Genomic DNA, 22,317 nt, shown 5'->3' on the forward strand with positions numbered 1-22,317 from the left:
AAAGAAGAAGGTTAATTAATAAACAGAATTATTTCGTCTCTCTTTAAAAAAATCCAAATTCACTAAGCGAAGCAAAAAATTAAGAGTTAGCCCGCTGTTCATGCAGTTTAGTTGTTACTTTGATTTATGTCAAACAGCAGCAACATTTTTAGATATCCCATAGTTGTTAGTATGGTTTTATTTCTGATGATAACCAATTTCCTCTCAACATGCCCAACAAATAAATAGGGAAAATCTATACCCAGCTTGGATGAGTTTTTACACATGTTCCACTTACTACCTATAGCACTAAAGATGCTGCCAGACTAATGCTAAATGGTTATAATTCAGGTATACCCAGCAATTTTATTGAATATGGATGCTGAACAGATGGCTTCTTTTGCTGTTTGAAGTACAGTATTACTAATATCTTCAGCTTTCTTCTTGTGTAGGGGGTATTGTGCTTTTATTTTTGAAAACTCTCCAAAGTAAGAAGACTAATCTGATTAATGATCTGTTAAAATGTATTGGGGAAAAGACATTGATCTGGTGTATTTTGATGAAAATATCATTCTGTTACTGTTCAGGGAGAGTATCTTAAAGAAGCATCTTTTTCCCCCCAGGTTTTGTCCATATAATACAAGTCAATATGCCTACTTGTTTTTTAACATCAAGACATTTCCTTGAATTCATTGATGCACAATGTGGGGGGATTAAGCACAAAATGTTGTGCAATACTGGTGAGTTCAGTGAGGATGAACAAAGGTAACTGAGGATAGAATTTGGTCCTGTGTATAAATATTGATTTGTCATGTGTGTTCTATTATAGTGTAATGAAGACCAGTGTAATATAGTGGTGGAGTAGGATGCTAGGCAGGGAATCTAGATCTTCTGATTCCTAGGGGCACATCTAAACTACATTCCTCTTCTGAAATGTAAATGAGCCCAATCGAAAATGCACATGAAGCGTGGAATTACAAATCTCATATTTCATTTGCATAATCACGAGAGAGGTTTTTCAAAAAAGGGTTTTTCGAAAAAGAAAACGCAGTCTAGATGGAGTTCTTTTGAAAAAAAAAACCAACGCTTTTTTGAAAGAACCCATACATCTAATTTTTTCAGGCTTACGGGTTCTTTCAAAAAAGGGTTTTTTTCCTAAAGAATCCCGCCTAGATTGCGGTTTCTTTTTCAAAAAACACTTTTTTGAAAAAGCTTCATTTATGGAAATGAAGCGTGAGATTTGTAAATCCGTGCTTCATTTGCATTTTCGGTTGGGCTCATTTAAATTCCTCTTTTGGAAGAGGAATGTTGTTTAGACATGCCCCCTAGGAGTCAGAAGATCTAGATTCCCTGCCCAGCTTTGATACTGGATTACTGACTAACTTTAAAAAACAATGACTAGTCTAGCAGCACCTTAATGACTAACAAAATAAGTAGGTGGTATCATGAGCTTTTGTGAGCACAACCCGCTTCTTCAAATGAATGGAGTTATTAAACATCCAAGTTCCAACATAAATAGAAGATTGGGGGGGGGGGTTGGGAGAAAGAAAAAGAAGGGGAAAATAGTCAGTTAGTGTGTTCATGCTACATGCAGCTGATAAGAACAATTTGCATCTTCTCTAATTACTCATTTTTTAAGTCATGAGGATGTGGAAGGTAGTGTGCTAGTGTCAGCCGATGGTCAGGGCAGTGTGTGCGTGTGTGTTACACCCAAGTCTTCAACTGCTGAAACAAAGGTCTCGTCGCAGTGGGCAGCCTAGGAGGCTGGAGGGTGCCCTGAAATAGAGTTTAATGTCTGTGACTTTACTGCTAGGACTGGGGTCCCGTCGCAGAGGGCAGCCAACAGGCTCTCAGATGCCCCAAATTTATAGGAAGAGCTTACTACACCTCAGATTTTAGCTGCTAGGACACAGGATCCCTTCGCAGCGGGCAGTCTGGGAAAGACTGAGAGATGCCCCAATGGATCTATCACCTGGGAGTTACACAATCCAAAATGCCCAAGCTCTTCCTATACCTGTCCCTTTTGACTGGCTGAAGTTCTTTTGTTTGTGTTCGGTTCGGGTACAGCAGCATGGGTTCAAGTCAGAAGCTTGACACTCACTGGCTTATTTATAGGAGAAAGAAAGAGGAAAATAAATAAAAGAAACTTGGTTCAATATATATATATATTTATAAGTGAATGAGGGCACCCACTTATTTCCAAAGTGTATAGCTAAATCACCTTACCAAAGGAAGTTTACAATAGAAATGAAGCAGGTTGACTTAAGAAACTATAATAAAGTAACTAAACTTATAACAGAGTGACAATTAAAGTGTACACATAAAGAAACACATTGCAGGTACAATTCTCACCCCTGCATTCCAGACTTGGCGTGGCCAGCGTCTTTCTTTCAATCCCTTGGGAAGAAGTAGGGCGAGGTTGGGCGTCCCACAGACCTCGGGAGACAATCAATACCTGCCAGCAGGTGTAGGTGATTGGAGCTCAAATGAGGTGGGCTACTAAACCCCTCTTTATACCCCTTGGGTCATGTAGGCTTCTTCCTGGTCTCAAGTGGCCAATTAGGAAAAATGGCTTTGAATGCCAAGTTTCCCACGAAGGGTGCAAAGCATAATTCACATCTGGGAAAATGCAGACAATAGGCACCTCTGGTATGTGATGGGCGAAGACTCCTCTCCTGGGACAGTGCAGGCGTATCAATTACTGATACTAGCCATCAGGGCGACGGGAGGCCTCCCGGTCGTCAGCTAGCCCATTTACTGTCTGGTTTCTGTTTATGGTAGAGTCAGGGACAGGCAGCACACCTGCGTTCCTAGAGCATCAAAGGCTGACTGCCTTTCTCTTGCTCTCTGGAAGGGGGGAAAACAAGATGGGGTTCATGTCTGGCTACAGCTAGCCAGGTAATGTCCTTCCACCTCCATGAAAGTTCATGATTCCATCTACATGTTTTGTTAGTCTTTAAGGTCCTGCTAGACTATTAGTTGTTTTTTCAGCTTTTTCAGTTATAGATTAACTTAGCTACCACCTTTCTGTGTATCAGTTTGTAAATACAGATAATAATGCTAAGTATTTAGATACCAAGATGATGACAATGATAAATCCTAAATAGGATATTAATTCCTATATCTGTTGAGTTGGCACATTTACATGATCTCCAGTAAACCAGAAAAGGAGAAGAGTGCTAAAGGAAGAAGAAGGAAATCACAGGAGCTAATAGGAGTAGCAGTTAGGTAGCAGAAATGAGGAGTATTGCATTGCAAAGTGGTTACAAGAGTGAGCTATGTTTGTAGACAAGGAGTGGGGCAGAAATTAAGGGGTCGGCAGAAGTAATCAGTGTGAGTTCTGGGGAGGATTTTTTATGTCAGTGCTGGCATTAGTAGATTCATGTTGATAGGTACTGTTGCCTCCCTCCAGTTAACATGAGAAAAAAATGTTTAGTCTGTACTGGTGAAGTAATCGAGGTTAGAACAACATTTGGATTGGGTGTGTTGTATATGTCTACCAGATCAAATGTGGCTATTTATCCAAAAGTTATTTAAGAGCAGAGTTCAAATGAATTGGAACTTTTGCTCTGAAATTATGCCAAGCATATTGTAGCTAAGGCAGACTTTATAGTCTTGACTGAAATGCTATATTTCCTTCCAAAATTGGCTCAACTGATGGAAAATGAAAACTACAAAAACATGTTTTAGTTATATTGGAGCTAGCCTGGGAGTGGGATTTTCACTATCCTCCAGGGTTTCTTTGACATTTTCATAGTGTAGGCATATGTTAATAAGCATATATGTCTTGTGGACTCCTCCCTTCCTGTCTATGATTGTACACATTGCCTTGTGTTTATTCACAATCACCAAATACCCTTGCTCAAATAAGTAATAGGAACATATTTAATGTACTTGAGAAGTCTCTTAATGAGATTTAACAGAAGTACATGAGAAAAGTCATATGCTGCACAAAGCCAGCAGCCGTTTCATGGAGTACCATCAAGTACTCCACAAACTACTAGTGATCCATGGATAACAGTCTAACAAGTGCGGTTGTGCCAACTTTCTCATTTGACTAAGAGTTCAGTAAAAAGACAAAGAAACAGAACTCGTCTCTGATGGTGATTCTGCCCCATCTTCTTTGACATATTTTAAATATTTATATCTCTTGTTGAAGTGTCAATGGCCTGTGTGTGATTTGTATACTGGTTTAAGTTTCCAAAGTTCTTTGGGATGAAAAGTAATGTATAATGCATTATTCTTGAAAGCTCAGTGACAACATCTGTGATGAGTGTAGTGCAAATGAATTTTTGGCTTATAATTTGCTGTCAGCCAGCTATGTCCTATACTGTACTTGACTTACTGTAGGGCATTAAGCTCTGTAGCACAAACAGAGAAGGAGAGAGAAGTCCTTGAGCCAGTGGTTTCCAATCCATTGCTCCCACCCTATTCATGACTGTGCTATACAATCACTACTGTGGTCTCTCAAGAATGCTCTAAGGAGAGAAGCTGCTCCCTAGTTCTGTTCTTCCTGTGCTGTGGAGTCTCCTGACCTATTATGTGCATTCCAAAACAATATGTGGAGGAAGTGTGCCTTATAGCTGCTATCTCACCTTTAGCTATACCAGTGCCTCCTTTTCGTCCTTTATTGCACCCTTCTGCCTTTAAGAGAGGGAGGAGAGAGTATTAGCTCCATGGTTTGGTCTCTTAAATCTGGATTGGGAATTTATTTCTGAGAATATTTAAACTTCCTGGTGCCTAATTTAGCCAACTATATTTGAGTCAAGGTAAAGTCTTTACCATTCCCTTCTAGTAGCATTATAGACCATAATTATCACGTTAGGACTCCTCCCCCAAAGTCCAACATCTGTTTCTTTTGTCATCTGCGGCACAAAGAAGAGAGATGGACAGGAACAGAGAGAGTCCTGTTTTCCTCTCCCGTTTATAGTTCAGTCCCCCTCATAAAGTGATGTCCCTCTAAGCATAAGGAGACATGGAGTCTAGTGAAGAAATATTCTCTTTTCTTTCACCTATGTGTGCTGAGATGCAGTATTTCTTTTACTCCTTTCTGTTCTCTTGCACTGTCTGATGACTCTGTTTACAGCTTATATGCAAACTGAAGTAATCATGCATCCCTTTGTATAAGACTTTGCTCACCAGTTGTGCCTTGGTTGGTGCTACATGAGTTGGAACCTGGGCCTTTTAACATTTTAAAGGGGAGATTTCTTAACTTTACACACCACATTGCTGCATACATTTCACTAGGGCTGTGTCCAGACTCAGGGGTTTTTTCGGGAAAAGTAGCCTTTTTCCGAAAAAACTTCACCTGCGTCTAGACTGCAGCCGCGTTCTTTCGAAATTAAATCGAAAGAACGCGGCTTTTCTTTCGACGGCAGTAAACCTTATTTCACGAGGAAGAACGCCTTCTTTCGAAAGTGCTTCTTTCGAAAGAAGGCGTTCTTGAATGTAAATAGGGCTTCTTCGAAAGAGAGCATCCAGACTCACTGGGTGCTTTCTTTCGAAAAAGCGGCTTGCTCTTTCGAAAGTTCCGCGTGCAGTCTAGACGCTCTCTTTCGAAAGAGGCTCTTTCGAAAGTATCTTTCAAAAGAGCCTCTTTCGAAAGAGGCTTGCAGTCTAGACATAGCCTAGGATATTATTGACTAGTGAATTATTAATTTTCAAATGTATCTCACAAGGCATATTTTGTACAGAGATTATTACAGTACCAGGTAGGTTGTGAATACAGGGGTGCGATTACTCAGGTCAAGCTATGTTTGAACTATGTTTAAAAACATATTCTAGCAATGGATTCTAAGTTCAGTTCCTGTTCCCAGGTAAAAGGAAAGATAAACTGAGGTTTGTTTTAAATCCTGGTATTTAGAGATGCTGAGCATCTACAACTGCCACTGCCTTCAGCTAGAGTTGTAGGGTTCGGGTCTGCCAGGCTAACTAAGTTGTGAATCATACAGCTGAGGCACTCCAGATCAGTATCCATTTTTGTTCATTTTAACCTTGGGGAATCCATAGCTATTTATTTATCAATTCAACAAATTTTGGAATAAAAACACAGTGGCTGCGTCTAGACTGGCATGATTTTCCGGAAATGTTTTTAGCGGAGAAGTTTTTAATTAAAAGCATTTTCGGAACAGAGCGTCTAGATTGGCACGGACGCTTTTCCGTCCATGCCAATCTAGACGCGCGTTTCTGCAAAAAAGCCCCATTGCCATTTTCGCGCTCGGGGCTTTTTTGCACAAAACAAATCTGAGCTGTCTACACTGACCATTTTGCACAAAAGGGACTTTTGCCCAAACGGGAGCAGCATAGTATTTCCGCAAGAAGCACTGATTTCTTACAGTAGGAAGTCTGTGCTTTTGCAGAAATTCAAGTGGCCAGTGTAGACAGCTGGCAAGTTTTTCCAGAAAAGCGGCTGATTTTCCGGAAAAACTGGCCAGTCTAGACACAACCCTCAAGTAAACTACTGTAAGTAATTAAAGGTCTGCAGCTGGAAAGGATAGTTGTGCTAAAATTGAACATACAGTACTGAGCAATCTGTGTAAGAATATAGCATTTACTTATCAGGTTCAGAGTCATCATTATGATGAAAGGGTAGAGAATGTATTTCACATTAGATGGGAAAAAAAAGCTCTTCATATTCTGTAACTCCAAAATACATTATTTTAATAAGTGTTGAAGGTCACTTATGAATCTCACTATTTTTTTGTGAAAGCATGATGGAAACAAGAGGGAGGAACATGATATACCACATATTAAAAAACTGTAGCCTGGTTCACAGTGGAACTTTATAGTCCTGTCACTTCCTGTTCTTGGGACGGTGTTTTTTCACAACGCTGAGCCAGAAAGTTACAGTGCTGTAAAGTCCCAGTGTAGATTTAGCCCGTAGACTACACTAAGGCTAGTATTAGGTAGTGTAATATATTTTGGATGGAATATTTAGGTGATAAAAGATTATGCAAGTGGCAGATGCAGTGCCATTCTGTTTTTTCTTGTCCATTATCTTCTGATAAAGATCACTTTTGATTTTTATGATTCTCAAAGTGCAAGTTGTTTACTCAAAATATCTTGACTATCTTTATTTTCTGTTTTCAGTGTAAATTTACAAAATCTTTTTGTCAACTCTTTTGTAAATGCTGTAAACTCCCACTCATGAAAGCTTAAATAGATTTTGTGTGGAACTAGGATCAGAATATATTGTAGCTAGAAATGACCGTGTTATTGCCTATACTTCCACCAGTCTGGACTTCTAACCAGCTTTTAAATGCAGAAGGTTTTAGGGCCCTATTTTGCATTCCCCATGCATTTAATTCCTAATGGTGCTAATGTGAATGTTGGATATGAAAATAATGCATGATCAGACCTTCATTTTCTTCCTCAGTCTTATTGTTTATCTGAGGGATTTGTGAATAAGGAAGCTACAGGAAAAATGTCTGGATTTAAACTTTCCTTTAAAAGCTGCAAGCCTGTAGCTTCTGGCATTTTGTTTGATGACTGAGAATTTTGATGCTACAGAGGTTTATTAAAATAGTCTAGCATGAAGTACATTTGATGCCTCAAGCTATTTATAGCAGTTTTTTTAAAGTCAGAAAATAACCAACATAATACAAATAATTTCTGTGTTTTGTTAAATTAGCTCTAAGTTGACATTTATCATTGTTTCTCTCTCACATCACAGTGCACTGAAAGCTACAAAGCAGAAGTGATACAAGTGGAAAGATGTTGACAAATGACTGATTTATTTCACATGCGAGAAAGCATCTGTTGTGTCCCAGGAACAAAAATTGGAAATACTACGGTAAGCTCTGAATTTAACTTTATTTCCTTTGCAAGTCAACTGATTTATGCAGCAAATGAGTAAGCTTACCATTGGCTCACATTCGGTGAAGTGACTTTGACAGTCAGCTGTTGAGGAATAAAATGGATAATTAATTTGCTTCATTCAAATAGTGACCAACTCTATAATCTACCAGTTCATTCCCGAGTTGATCACTTCTGCTAAACATTGATCTCAACAACTTGAAAAAATATAATAAATATAATAGAAAGCAATTCAAAACTCATAAAGCATAGTAAGAAGTGTTGAAATAATGGGTGAAACCCTGACTTCACTGAAGTCACTGGAAACCTCTCTCCTCCATTGCCTTGAGTGGGGTCAGAGTTTAACTGAGTGAGCCAAATTCTAAGCCATAAAGTAACTTCTTTATGTTGCTAGTTGGCTTAATGCCACATTTTCTTCCTCTTAAGCTGATATAGCACAAAATCAGATCCCGCATGTTCATATATTTATTTATTTACTGAAATTAAAGTTCTCTACGTTCAGCATTATTATGCATGACAAGAACAATAAGAAAATAACTAAGCCAAAACCTTCCTTCAGCAACAACTGTACAAGTTCTATGTAAGACAGAGAGTTCTGCATGTGTAGAGGAGTACCTTGTGCCACTGGTTCAATTCTACTTCAGCTGAAGTCAAAGGCAAATCTCCCAGGGTATGTCTACACTACAAAGGTAGTTCGAACTAGCGTCCGTTAGTTCGAACTAACTTTCCTAGGCGCTACACTTGCGCTCCGTTAGTTCGAACTTAATTCAAACTAACGGAGCGCTTAGTTCGAACTAGGTAATCCTCATTTTACGAGGATTAAGCCTAGTTCGAACTAGCTAATTCGAATTAAGGGCTGTGTAGACCCTTAATTCGAACTAGTGGGAGGCTAAGGCTTCCCAGGTTTCCCTGATGGCCACTCTGGCCAACACCAGGGAAACTCTATTGCCCCCTTCCCGACCCCGGAGCCCTTAAAGGGCCACGGGCTGGCTACACACGTTGTGCCAGTTGCAAGGCTGCAAGCACCCGTGCCTGCACAGCCTGCACCTGCCACACAATGAGCCAGCCATCCGAGGGCTCCCAGCCCTCCACTGCTCCCCAGGACCAGCCTGGCGGCTCCCAGGAGCCTGCCCGGGGGCGCAAAAGGCGGACGCCCGCCTGGTCAAATGCGGAGATCGTGGACCTCATCGAGGTTTGGGGGGAAGCCTCCAATGTCCACGATCTCCGAACTAGCCACCGGAACGCGGCCGTCTACAGCCACATGGCTGCCAGCCTGGCCGCCAGGGGCCACCAGCGCAGCCGGGAGCAGGTGCGCTGGAAAATTAAGGACTTGCGGCAGTCCTACTCCCGGGCCTACCAGCCAGGGGCTGACCCGGAGGCCTGCCCCCACTTCCACGCCCTGGACCGCCTCCTGGGGGCTCATGCCATCCCTGCCCCCCGGGATGTGATTGACCCCGGGGCAGAGAGACCGCTCCTGGACACAGAGGAGGAGGAAGAGAGCTCTGAGAGCCAGGAGCCTGCCGCCAGCCTGCCCAGGACCCGGGACCCCCGAGGCACACCACAGAGCCGCTCGCCTGCGTCGTCTGAGGCCGGGGAGGCGTCCACGTGTGAGTACTCTCGTGTTCCCTTTATGTGTACGGGGGGCTGGGGCGAGAGGGAGCCCCGGGACCGTGCGCCTGGGCCTTGCCCACCACGGAGCAGCAGCTGGGGATCCTGAAGGGGCCCTGGTCTTGCAGAGGGGAGCTGGGTTTCACACACCTGGGCCCCTGGGGTAATTGACCGCTGGTCTTCTAGCACCACAGCCGCAGCACCTGGGACTGCAGGGCACACCACCCCGCCTGCAGCAGTCGCCCGCGCCCGGGCAAGCAGGACAGCCAGGAACCAGGAGGACTACCAGAGGCGGCACCTCCGGTTCCTGGATCGACAGCTCCGTCTCCAGGACCACTGGGTCCAGGAGGACCTCAGGCTGCGCCATAGGAGTCTGGAGGCCCGGAGGAGCAGGGCCGTGCCCTGCGAGGCCACCTCCAGAGCCTGCTGGACCGGTTCCCATTTCCTCCTCCCCCTGCTCCCCCCTCCTGCTCCCCCCGCTCCCGCTCCTGCTTCCGCTCCTGCTTCCTCCACACCCCCTGTCCCTCCTGCCCCCCCCACAACCATTTCCCACCGACGCCCCCGGACCCGCAGTGTGGCGAGACGGGAGAGGCAGCCGGACTCCCACCCCTGAGCTTTCCTTTCCCTTCCTCCCTTCCCTCCCCTTCCCTTCCAGCTCCCTCGTCCCAGGTTTCCCCCTCCTCTCTCCCACCTTCATTCCTCCCTTCCCACACCCAGTTATGTTCAATAAACAGACGTTTTTGTTTCAAAAACAGGTGTCTTTATTGTACAGTAGGTAGGGAGGGGAAAGGGGAAGGGGGGTAGGGTGGAAGAAGGCCCCAGTGGGGCATGCAGAGAGAGGTCAGTCCTCCTCCTCCTCCACCAGAAAGCTCTCCCGTAGGGCTTACCGGATCCGGACGGCCCCCCGCTGGGCTTCCCGGATGGCGGTGGTGCGGGGCTGACCGTAGTGTCCAGCCATGCGGTCAGCCTCAGCCATCCAGGCTGGCAGGAAAGCCTCCCCCTTCCGCTCACACAAATTGTGGAGCACACAACATGGCTCCACCACGGGAGGGATGTTGTGCTCGGCCAGGTCCAGACGGGTGAGGAGGCATCGAAAGCGGGCTTTCAGTCGCCCGAAGGCCCCCTCCACCACGATGCGGGCCCTGGTCAGCCTGGCATTGAAGGCCTGGCGGGAGGGATTGAGGTGCCCCGTGTAGGGCTTCATGAGCCAGGGCTGCAGTGGGTAGGCGGCATCCCCCACCAGGCACACGGGCATGTCCACGTCCCCATCCCTGATGTGGCGGTCGGGGAAGAAGGTCCCGTCCTGCAGCTGCTGGCACACGGAGGAGTTGCGGTACACCCGGGCGTCGTGTGCTTTGCCGGACCAGCCTACATTAATGTCCGTGAACTGGCCCCGGTGGTCACACACGGCCTGCAGGATCACGGAGAAGTACCCCTTTCTGTTGACGTACCGGGACACCTGGTGTTCCGGGGCAGGAATGGGGATGTGCGTCCCGTCGATGGCCCCCCGCAGTTGGGAAAGCCGAGGGCGCCGAATCCCCGGATGACGGCGTCAGGGTCGGCGAGGCGGACCATCCTGCGGAGCAGCACCCGGTTGATGGCCTTGACCACCTGCGGAGAGAGACACAGCAAAGCGCCAAACAGTGGGGCACCCGGGTGGCTGGGAGCGTGCGTGCCCTGGCAGTGCCCCGCGCCCCACTCCCAGAAGCAACCCCCCTGGCAGCGTGTAGTACGGCCGGGACAGACCGACCCCTCCGGTGCAGGGCGCTTTCGCCTCCTCCCGCCCCCCCTTTGTCCCTGGGGCGGACCATCCCCTCCTCGCAGCCCCCCTCCTCCCCGGCTCGGTGGCCGACGAGTGCCATACCTGCATGAGCACCGCTCCGACGGTGGATCTCCCCACACCGAACTGGTTCCCGACGGATCGGTAGCTGTCCGGCGTGGAGAGCTTCCAGAGGGCGATGGCCACCCCCTTCTGGAGGGGGATGGCGGGTCTCATGCGAGTGTCCCTTCTTTGCAGGGCAGGGGCGAGCCACTCGCAGAGCTCCAGGAAGGTGTCCCTCCTCATCCTGAAGTTCTGGGTCCACTGTCGGTCCTCCCAGCACTCCAGGACAATGCGGTCCCACCAGTCGGTGCTGGTGTCCAGACGCCAGACGCGGCGGGGCACGCCGGTGCCAGGGCACGCCATTGCCGGGGCGCCGCCGCGGCTCCTCCACGGCCCCCAGGGCGGCCAGGCGGAGAGGCAGGGGGCTGACGTTCACCAGGTGGTGCCAGGCAGCGTCGAGCCATTGCTGGCAGGCTTGCAGCAGCAAGTCCAGAAAGTGCACCAGAAGGTGCAGGGCGTGCTGTGGCTCCATGTTGCCACCTGCGGCGGCCCCCCCGAAGGGAAGCACCGACACAGACGGGCACAGAGACCAACGCTTTGCTGTCCCTCGGCGAGGTTGGCAAGCAAGCAGGAAAAGCTGAGAACCGGCTGTCCAGGGGGGGTCCCTTTAAGCTCGAGCCTCAGATAGCCTCAGACAGCAGCCACACAAAGCAACTACTGACCTGATGCCCTGCCACAACCGGTTTCAGCTGCCCTTAAATGCCCCTCTGCGTCCAATCAGTGTGGACGCACTAGTTCGAATTAGCAAAATGCTAATTCGAACTAGTTTTTAGTTCTAGACGCACTAGTTCGAATTAGCTTAGTTCGCATTAACTAATTCGAACTAAGTTAGTTCGAATTAGCGCTGTAGTGTAGACGTACCCCCATTGATTTCAGCGAAAGGAGAGTCTCTTGTTGCAAAAGCCTGTGTTCCTCTATAACAGTTACACTGAAGAGATAGAGGCACATATGAAAAGAGCAGAGATCTTCTTCAATGCCCCTTGCCATACAGGAGATAAAGTATTAGGCTTCCTTAAGGCATTTGATTTTGAATGTTTGTTTAGAAGTTTCAAGAGAGAATATTGTATATCACAGTCCCTGGAAGATAACCTAGAAGTTATATCCTGAAATGAAATACTATTGTTTTTATAACTTTAAATATCAATGGGTGAATTTTCAAGTTTGGAGTTAGAAAGATCAAGACTATTTTCTTGATCAAAAATTATATAAGCTGCAGTGATAAAAGTTGTGTATCTATTATCCTTTTGCTGGAGGGTCCTGTGAAATCAAGTGTAAAAATGTAATAAAAGCAAAAAAAGATTTTGAGGAACAGCTAGCCAAAAACTCAAAAAGAAATAACCAAATGTTTTTAAGTACATTAGAAGCAGGAAGCCTGCTAAAAAACCTGTGGGTCCCATAGATGATCGAGCTATAAAAGGAGCAATCAAGGACGATAAAGCCATTGCGGAGAATCTAAATGATTTCTTTGCTTCAGTCTTCACAGCTGAGGACGTTGGGGAGATTCCTGAATCTGCACTGTCCTTTGTGGGTGATGAATCTGAGGAACTGTCCCAGATTGAAGTGTCATTAGAGGAGGTTTTGGAACAAATAGAAAAACTTAATGTTAACAAATCTCCAGGACCAGATGGCATTCATCCAAGGGTTCTAAAAGAACTCAAATGGGAAATTGCTGAACTATTATCTGTGGTTTGTAACCTATCCTTTAAATCAGCTTCTGTACCTAATGACTGGAAGGTAGCCAACATGACACCAATATTTAAAAAGGGCTCTAGAGGCGATCCTGGCAATTACAGACCGGTAAGTCTAACTTCAGTACTGGGCAAGTTAGTCGAAACAATAGTAAAGAATAAAATTGTGAAGCATGTAGAAGAACATAATTTGTTGGACAAAAGTCAACATGGTTTCTGTAAAGGGAAATCCTGTCTTACTAATCTATTAGGGTATGTCTACACTACCCCGCTAGTGCGAACTAGCGGGGTAATGTATGCATACCGAACGTGCAAATGAAGCCCGGGATTTGAATTTCCCGGGCTTTATTTGCATAAGCCAGCCGGCGCCATTTTTAAATGCCGGCTTGTTCGAACCCCGTGCCGCGTGTAGCCGCGCGGCACGGGGTTCGAACAAGCCGGCATTTAAAAATGGCGCCGGCCGGCTTATGCAAATAAAGCCCGGGAAATTCAAATCCCGGGCTTCATTTGCACGTTCGGTATGCATACATTACCCCGCTAGTTCGTACTAGCGGGGTAGCGTAGACATACCCTTAGAGTTCTTTGGAGGGGTTAACAAACATGCGGACAAGGGGGACCCAGTAGATATAGTATACTTGGATTTTCAGAAAGCCTTTGACAAGGTCCCTCACGAAAGGCTCTTGTGTAAATTACATGGCCATGGGATAAGAGGGAAGGTCCTTTCTTGGATTGAGAACTGGTTAAAAGACAGGAAACAAAGGGTAGGAATAAATGGTAAATTTTCAGATTGGAGAGGGGTAACTAGTGGTGTCCCCCAAGGGTCAGTCCTGGGACCAATTCTTTTCAACTTATTCATAAATGATCTGGAGAAAGGGGTAAGCAGTGAGGTAGTAAAGTTTGCAGATGATACAAAACTGTTTAGGATAGTCAAGACAGAAGCAGAATGTGAGGGACTCCAAGAAGATCTCACCAAACTGAGTGATTGGGCAACAAAATGGCAAATGAAATGTAATGTGGATAAGTGTAAAGTAATGCACATTGGGAAAAATAACCCCAACTATACGTACAGTATGATGGGGGGCTAATTTGGCTACAACAAATCAGGAAAGGGATCTTGGAGTTATCGTGGACAGTTCTCTGAAAACTTCCACACAGTGTGCAGCAGCGGTCAAAAAGGCAAATAGGATGCTAGGAATTATTAGGAAAGGGATAGAAAATAAGACCCAGAATATCTTACTGCCCCTGTATAAAACTATGGTACGCCCACATCTGGAATACTGTGTACAGATGTGGTCTCCTCACTTCAAAAAAGATATTTTGGCCTTGGAAAGGGTTCAGAAAAGGGCAACTAAAATGATTAGGGGTTTGGAACGGGTCCATATGAGGAGAGGTTAAAGCGACTGGAACTTTTCAGTTTAGAAAAGATAAGACTGAGGGGGGATATGATAGAGGTATATAAAATCATGAGAGGTGTGGAGAGGGTGAATAAAGAAAAGTTATTTATTAGTTCCCTTAAGAGAAGAACTAGAGGACACCAAATGAAATTAATGGGGAGCAGGTTTAAAACTAATAAAAGAAAGTTCTTCTTCACACAGCGTGTAGTCAACCTGTGGAACTCCTTGCCAGAGAAGGCTGTGAAGGCTAGGACTATGCTAGAGTTTAAAGAGAAGCTAGATAATTTCATGGAGGTTAGGTCCATAAAAGTCTATTAGCCAGGGGATAAAATGGTGTCCTTGGCCTCTGTTTGTCAGAGGCTGGAGAGGGATGGCAGGAGACAAATCGCTTGATCATTGTCTTCGGTCCACCCTCTCTGGGGCACCTGGTGCTGGCCACTGTCGGTAGACAGGATACTGGGCTAGATGGACCTTTGGCTTGACCCAGTACGGCTGTTCTTATGTTCTTATGTTAAGGAAAGTAACATAAAATAATGAAATTGTGCTTGAAAATATGAAAATAAATCCCTGGGGGCTAAATTGTGTTAACCATATTCATGTGAGTGGGCTTTGTCTATATGGAATTATGATTTCCATCTTGTACTATAAGTTGAACACACCTCTAAATTTTCTTGAGGGCTGCTTATTGTAATGCGTTCCAGGTCATCGCCTTACTGAGAAAAATATTATTGAACCTATCACAAAGAAGCCATGGCAGCAGTCTGGGGCCATCCATTTTGAACGAGCAAACTTTTGGCCAATACTCATGGAATAGAGGTTTTCCAACTTGTAGGGGACTGGAGATTCCCATCTAGAGCATATGGCACGGAAGAGAGATGCTATGAAGATTCTATGCTATATAAAAGGGACCAAACATAGCTACATGAAAAGTGGTCTTTCAGGGAGGATAAAAGGAATTCTGCCTAGCCTTAAATGCAGACAAGGTTGGTGTCATGTAATGATTGAGATCAGACTAGGGGAAGGGAGTGTCTCAGGATGTTGAGTTACTGTCAAATATTTGAACTTCCAAGTGTTTTTAAAAATAGGTCATGATTAAGAAGTTCCAAAAGGGGCTAACTAGAGCACCAGAATGCTCACAGCTTAGGTGGAGCTCTGGAGGACTCTATGCCTTGGTCTACAATAGGGAGTGATTTTTAAATTATTTAAAAATAACTCCCTTTATTTTGAAATAACAAGCGGAGCATCCATACTACCAAGTCCATTATTTTGAAATAACTGGCTGGTTATTTTGAAATAATAACTCCTGCTTTCCGTGAGGAATAACACTTATTTCAAAATAGCAGTGGTGTGGATACTCCACTGCTGCTATTTCAAAATAACTACATACCAAAGTCATTCAGAGTAATTACTCCCCAGTGCTTCTTGGGGCTCTACATTGCGGTAGTGCAACCCATTAAGGGAGCTGGCCTCAGACTAATTTTGAGACTTCCCTGTAATGTGGATGTGCTATTTCAAAATAAACGTAAAAAACAAAAACTGGTCTGGTAGCACTTTATAGACTAACAAAACATGTAGATGGTATAGTGATAGAAATGTAGCCGTGTTAGTCTGGCGTAGTTGAAACAAAATACAGGACTATGTAGCACTTTAAAGACTAACCAGATGGTTTATTAGATGATGAGCTTTCGTGAGCCAGACCTACTTCCTCAGATCAAATAATGGAAGAAAACCAACAATAGAACACCACTTGTCATCACCTACAGCCCCCAACTTAAACCTGTCCAACACATTATCAATAAACTACAGCCTATACTGGAACAGGATACTAAACTCCAAGAGGCTCTGGGAGACATACCCATAGTCTCCTATAGACAACCACCTAACCTCAAGATGATTCTTACCAACAACCACAGGACATACCACACTAATACCAACCCTGGTACCTTCCCTTGCAACAAACCCCGTTGCCAGCTTTGTCCACATATTCACTCTGCTGATACCATTATTGGGCCTAACCAAGTGAGTTATAAGCTCAAGAACACATATTCCTGCTCATCCAGAAATATAATTTATGCTATCATGTGCTGAAAGTATCCATCTGCTTTGTACATTGGACAAACGTCTCAGACACTTTGCCAAAGGATCAATGCCCACAAAACAGATATTAGACAGGATCACAAAGAAAAAACAGTTTCTTGCCATTTCAACCAGAAAGGACACTGTCTCAACGACTTAATTACCTGCATCCTGCTTCAGAAGCCTTTTAAATCTGCTCTTGAAAGGGAATCCTCTGAACTGTCATTCATGCTAAAATTCGACACTCTACGCGGGGGGCTCAACAAAGACTCTAGCTATCTTACCCATTACAAAGATAGCTTCCCCAATTATCACCTCTAATACCATTAGCTCAGAGACATTTACCTTTCCCCCCACCCCTCCACACCCTCCTTCTGTTCTGAAATTTGATTTGTCCTTTTCATATGTGTTCATTTTTTTTAATTGTATCCTTTGGTATATATGGTTGTGACTATTTTCTTCCACTATTTGATCTGAGGAAGTGGGTCTGGCCCACGAAAGCTCATCATCTAATAAACCATCTTGTTAGTCTTTAAAGTGCTACATAGTCCTGTATTTTGTAGATGGTATCATGAGCTTTCGTGGGCCCAGCCCACTTCTTCAGATGACTTTGGTAGTTATTATTTCAAAATAAGTTATTTCAGAATAAGTTCCTAGTATTGACATGCCCTATGTGATCTACTGGGTGGCTAACAGTGCGTCACATGTTGATTTTTAGGGTCTAGAATGGCAGTGCATCAATGCACTGTATTCCAAACATGGATGTCAGAAATGAGGTCAGAGCCTGGGAGTATGTCTAGATAGCAGTGTTGTCTTCAAGTCGTCATTGTCAAGTCCAAGTTGAGTCTCAAGTCTTAATTTAAAAAATGTCAAGTCACTTTTGTACAAGCCATCAATATTGGCATTTTCAGACAGTTTTTTCACTAAGTCGATTTAACAAAATTAGCAAGTCTCAAGTCGAGTCTCAAGTCACAAACATTGAACCCGAGTCGAGTCACCTAGGCGACTTAAGTTAGACTCAAATTCAAGTTGTGGGACTCTAGTCAACAACTCTGCTAGATAGTATAGATCACCAAAGCTAAAAACAGTGACTATACTTTACCCAGACCAATGTGGATGTGTGTGGGACCCAGAAACTGGTACAACTTGCAACAGACTGGTGATCATATTCTGTGGCACATTATAACAGTCCCGTTGATTTTCATAAGGCTTCTCACGTATGTAAAGCAGACAGGATTTGGCTTTGAACTTATTAAGTCAGTATAGGGCAATGCTTAATAATAATAGTTCAATGACTGATTATAGGTTATAGTGTATTTGTTTTTGTTTTCCACTTGGTGAATATGCTTTATGTAAATCAGATTTTTTTCCTCATACTTCAAATTATATAATATACAAACATATTCAGATTTGATGCACCATAATGTCTTTGCAATAATCTCTGATCAGTGATTAAAACAATGGACTAGATAAAGGCAATGAAACTTTTTCTGAGGCTGTGACAATCTAGAACAGTGGTCCCCAACACGGTGCCCACGGGCGCCATGGCACCCGCGGGGCCATTTTTGTGTGCCCGCCAAGTGCTCGGGGCTGGCCTGGCCCTGGGCACGTGGAGCATGCGCTGTGCTGGAGCCGGCCCGGGCGCATAGTAAGCGCCGGCCCGGGAGCGCCATGAATTGGCTGCTCGTGCCCCGGGAGCGCGGCGCTTGGAGGGGGGGGGGGGCGCCGGCCCCGGGCGCGTGGCGCTTAGGAGGAGCGCCGGCCCCGGGCGCATGGCGCCTGCGGGGGGGAGGGACCGCCGGCCCCGGGCGCGCGGTGCCTGCGGGGGGAGGAGGGGGGCGCCAGCCCCAGGCGCGCGGCGGGAGAACGCCGGCCCGGGCACGCAGCACTTAGGGGAGGAGAGGGCACCGGTGTGCGGCGCTTGCAGGGGGGGGCTGGCCCCGGGAGCGTGGCGCTTGCGGGGGCCACCCCCGATCACGTGGCTATGGGGGGAGCCACCCACCCCCTGGCGCCCCGCAGGCGAACGGCCACGCCCCTTGGCGCCCGGCAGGCTGTAAAGGTTGGGGACCACTGATCTAGAAGGATAATGCTTCATGTTTGTATTTTCCATTATCTTTGACAGAGTTGAAAAAAATGGTAAAGGTGTGCTTATATTGTAGGTTATGATCTTGTGCATTGTTATAATAAAACCATGTGTATTGTAGTATACAAATGGCAAAACTTGATGACAAATTATTTTAAAGGTGATACAAATTCCTAAAGCCTATTGTAATATGTTTCCCTCTGATTTTTCAAAATGAAGGTACTTAAATTGTCTTTGAAGTTATTTGTAACATCCTGGCACAGTTGTTGCTGTGAGCATTGACAAATGTTGTCTTTGATCAGCGGGCAAACCTTTATTATTTGACTGAGATTTCTCCTCGCTGTCCTTTTGCCTTATGCCACTTTAGTAATTCCTCCCCACAATATTCTTAGTGTCTGAAATGTCTCTCCAGCCATATTTCTCCCATATTAAACCTCTCCAGAGCAGTTCCTGTTTTTTATGTTCTCAGCCTGCTGGCTTTGAGTGGATTGCTGGTTGAGACAATCTCCAGCCTCCTTTTTTCACCTTGGCTACGTCTACACTGGCCCCTTTTCCGGAAGGGGCATGTAAATTTCACCAGTCGTCGTAGGGAAATCCGCGGGGGATTTAAATATCCCCCGCGGCATTTAAATAAAAATGTCCGCCGCTTTTTTTCCGGCTTTTAAAAAAGCCGGAAAAGAGCATCTACACTGGCCCCGATCCTCCGGAAAAAGCGCCCTTTTCCGGAGGGTCTTATTCCTACTTTGAAGGGCGCTTATTCCTACTTTGAAGGGCGCTTTTTCCGGAGGATCGGGGCCAGTGTAGACGCTCTTTTCCGGCTTTTTTAAAAGCCGGAAAAAAAGCGGCGGACATTTTTATTTAAATGCCGCGGGGGATATTTAAATCCCTCGCGGATTTCCCTACGACGACTGGTGAAATTTACATGCCCCTTCCGGAAAAGGGGCCAGTGTAGACGTAGCCTACCCGTGCAGCCTCCTCCCCAACCCAACTGCTTACCTTTTCAGTCAGCTTCTTTTGGGGAGACCAACTTGTTCTTTCTTGATCTTCTTTCTGCTGGAAGCTGTGTCAGGGAAGAAACACAATCTTGGTGGGAGGAGGGTCAGCTGTTTGTGATCTAGCTGCAGATGTAGTCTGTCAGCATGGGTGCTGAGGAATATGAGTGAAGAGACTTTGACAGGCTCACTCATTAAGCCTCACCCACCCACAATGGATAGTGAGTTGGATGTTTTCTATTTTTAAAAGAAAAACATGGATTAAGGCAACAATTGACAACTTGCAGCCCAAGGGCAGCAAGCAATCCATTGAGGTTCTGTATGTGACCCAGGAGACATTTTGTTTACTCTCGCCCCTGTGCAAGGTAGCCAGAGTCCTCTAGTTTCCGTCCATGCAGGTTTTTTCCCCTACTTGTATTACCAGAGTGACATGCATATGAAGTGATGTGTATGCTTATTAACATGACATTGACTGTGAGACCTGTGTGCTCCCTCTGCATCCATTCAGAGTGCTACTATGGTTCAACTGACATGCACCTCCAATTCTAGGTATGCAAACACAGTTAGCAAAACTACCTTCTACCAGATACTGTCTTGGTTACAATAATCTTGTGGATCACTGAGCTGGAGGGCTGCTCATGTGGCCCACACACTAGCCTACATTGCCTATTGCTAGATGAAGGCATCAAATAGCCATTTTCACAGGTTTTCAGAGAAAACGTATCATCACATGATCAGTTTCTATTTGTCCTTGCTCATTTGCCTTTGTTAAATACTTTATACATTGTTTTGTTGAAAAGATGGGGTCAGAAGTCACTGCCTCCCCTAACACTAACATTGTATTTGGCCCCTAAAAAACTTGGTAAAATTCTTTGTTTACATTGGCTGTGTCTACATTGGCACCCTTTTCCGGAAAAGGGATGCTAATGAGACAAGTCGGAATTGCAAATGCTGCGGGGATTTAAATTTTCCCCGCGGCATTTGCATGAACGTGGCTGCTGCTTTTTTCCGGCTCGGGGCTTTGCCGGAAAAAAGCGCCAGTCTAGACAGGGATCTTTCGGAAAATAAAGCCTTTTCCGGAAGATCCCTTATTCCTGATTTTAAGAGCTACTGGGCTGATGGGGAAGCTGATTTCTCTGAGAGGCTCTTTTAACTGGAAATGTAGGGGGCTGTGGCAAATGAGAAGCCAAAATCTGTGGCGTATGGAGAAGGAGCTGTAGCCTAGGCACAAAGGAAAATAAATCCCCAAGCCGGAAAAAAGCGGCAGCCATGTTAATGCAAATGCCGCGGGGGATATTTAAATCCCCCGCGGCATTTGCAATTCCGACTTGTCTCATTAGCATCCCTTTTCCAGAAAAGGGTGCCAATGTAGACACGGCCTTTGTGTTTTGGTTTTAGTGTGAATTTATGGAAATAACTTTCTCCAGCATTAGGAAATACTGTTTCTTATAACCCAGTCATGACAGTTTATATATTACTGATGATAGGAAGTTAGTGGCCTGCTTTTCAGAAGTGGAGAGGTCTCACACCTTTCCATTGAAGTCAGCTGAAATCACATGTGCTCAGTTTGATAAAGTTTCCTGGATCTCTAGCAGACTGTGAACTCCATTTTCTATTTTCTTTCCTTTTGTGCCTTCAGTTTTGTTTGCAAACTGCCATTTTGTGTTCAGTGTTGGCCAGACCATTCCAGACCCTGCTGTGCCAGGGAGGGATGTGGGAAACTTGAGTGAGAGCTGTCACTGAGAGCGCCATCACATGTATAAGAAACAGGAGGCTTGGGAAGGTTGAGCACTTTTTTAGGTATCTAGGAAGCTGGTCTGTGGAGTACCAAATCCCAAGGAAGGGTGGCTGACACAAGCTCTAGCCCAGGTAGTGTCTACCTTAGGGTATGTCTACACTACCCTCCTAGTTCGAACTAGGAGGGTAATGTAGGCATACCGCACTTGCAAATGAAGCCCGAGATTTGAATTTCCCGGGCTTCATTTGCATAAGCCGGGCGCTGCCATTTTTAAATCCCGGCTCGTTCGAACCCCGTGCCGCACCGCTACACGCGGCACGGACTAGGTAGTTCGGACTAGGCTTCCTAGTCCGAACTACCGTTACTCCTCACTCCATGAAGTCCGTGCGGCACGGGGTTCGAACGAGCTGGGATTTAAAAATGGCGGCGCCCAGCTTATGCAAATGAAGCCCGGGAAATTCAAATCTCGGGCTTCATTTGCAAGTGCGGTATGCCTACATTACCCTCCTAGTTCGAACTAGGAGGGTAGTGTAGACATACCCTTAGAGACATAGAGCTAGGAACTCTGCCTAAACAGACTTTTCTTAGGAGCACATGGATTTCACCAGTTGGGTCCATTCATAACAGACCAGTATCTTCCCAGACCAGTATCTTCCCAGAGATGAGAGCTGGGCCTGTTTGTGATAGTCAGCACTTTTAAAAATCAGACCACTAAATAAAAGATAATGTTTAATTCGAAAAACTTTTTTTAGACTTTATATCAGAAAAGGAAAAGAAATGTTGAGGTTCAAAGGTAACATCTCTGCACAGCATGAAAACATACATTCACGTGTTGCACTGTTTCTTGTACCAAGTGAAGAGTTAAAAAATACCATCCCCACATAGGGGATTTTAACTGTTAGGGGCTACTGGGCTGATGGGGAAGCTAGTTTCTCTGAGAAGCTCTTTTAACTGGAAATGTAGGGGGCTGTGGCAAATGAGAGGCCAAAATCTGTGGCGTATGGAGAAGGAGCTGTGGCCTAGGCACAAAGGAAAATAAATCTTTTCTTTCCTGACAGTTAT

General features: G+C 45.3%; 2 protein-coding genes across 14 annotated transcripts in view; both read left to right on the forward strand.

Moving 5' to 3' along the window:
* Positions 1–22,317, forward strand: part of GULP1 (GULP PTB domain containing engulfment adaptor 1) — a 369,257-nt gene that overhangs the window by 97,741 nt on the left and 249,199 nt on the right. For 10 of the 13 annotated variants that reach the window (XM_075933787.1, XM_075933780.1, XM_075933782.1 and 7 more), the window contains one exon: positions 7,652–7,771. The exons of 2 other annotated variants lie outside the window; for them this stretch is intronic. The gene's annotated coding sequence lies outside the window, so the exon portion shown is untranslated. Of the gene's footprint in view, positions 1–602; positions 720–7,651; positions 7,772–22,317 lie in introns of those variants that run through there. One more of the 13 variants, XM_075933779.1, reaches the window with a different exon arrangement.
* Positions 7,778–13,288, forward strand: LOC142830207 (uncharacterized). The gene is made up of 2 exons (XM_075933775.1): positions 7,778–9,401; positions 9,589–13,288. The coding sequence occupies exons 1-2, from the start codon at positions 8,852–8,854 to the stop codon at positions 10,179–10,181; spliced, it is 1,143 nt and encodes a 380-aa protein (XP_075789890.1). The 5' UTR covers positions 7,778–8,851; the 3' UTR covers positions 10,182–13,288.

Source organism: Pelodiscus sinensis, chromosome 7, assembly GCF_049634645.1.
Source record: "Pelodiscus sinensis isolate JC-2024 chromosome 7, ASM4963464v1, whole genome shotgun sequence".
NCBI lineage: Eukaryota > Metazoa > Chordata > Testudines > Trionychidae > Pelodiscus > Pelodiscus sinensis.

What these genes read in the sequence shown, in the direction of transcription:
- LOC142830207 (XM_075933775.1), top strand. Translation starts at nt 8,852, where the DNA reads ATGAGCCAGCCATCCGAGGGCTCCCAGCCCTCCACTGCTCCCCAGGAC. An exon ending in GGCCGGGGAGGCGTCCACGT is followed by an intron (nt 9,402 to 9,588) that starts GTGAGTACTCTC and finishes CTGGTCTTCTAG; the next exon opens with CACCACAGCCGCAGCACCTG.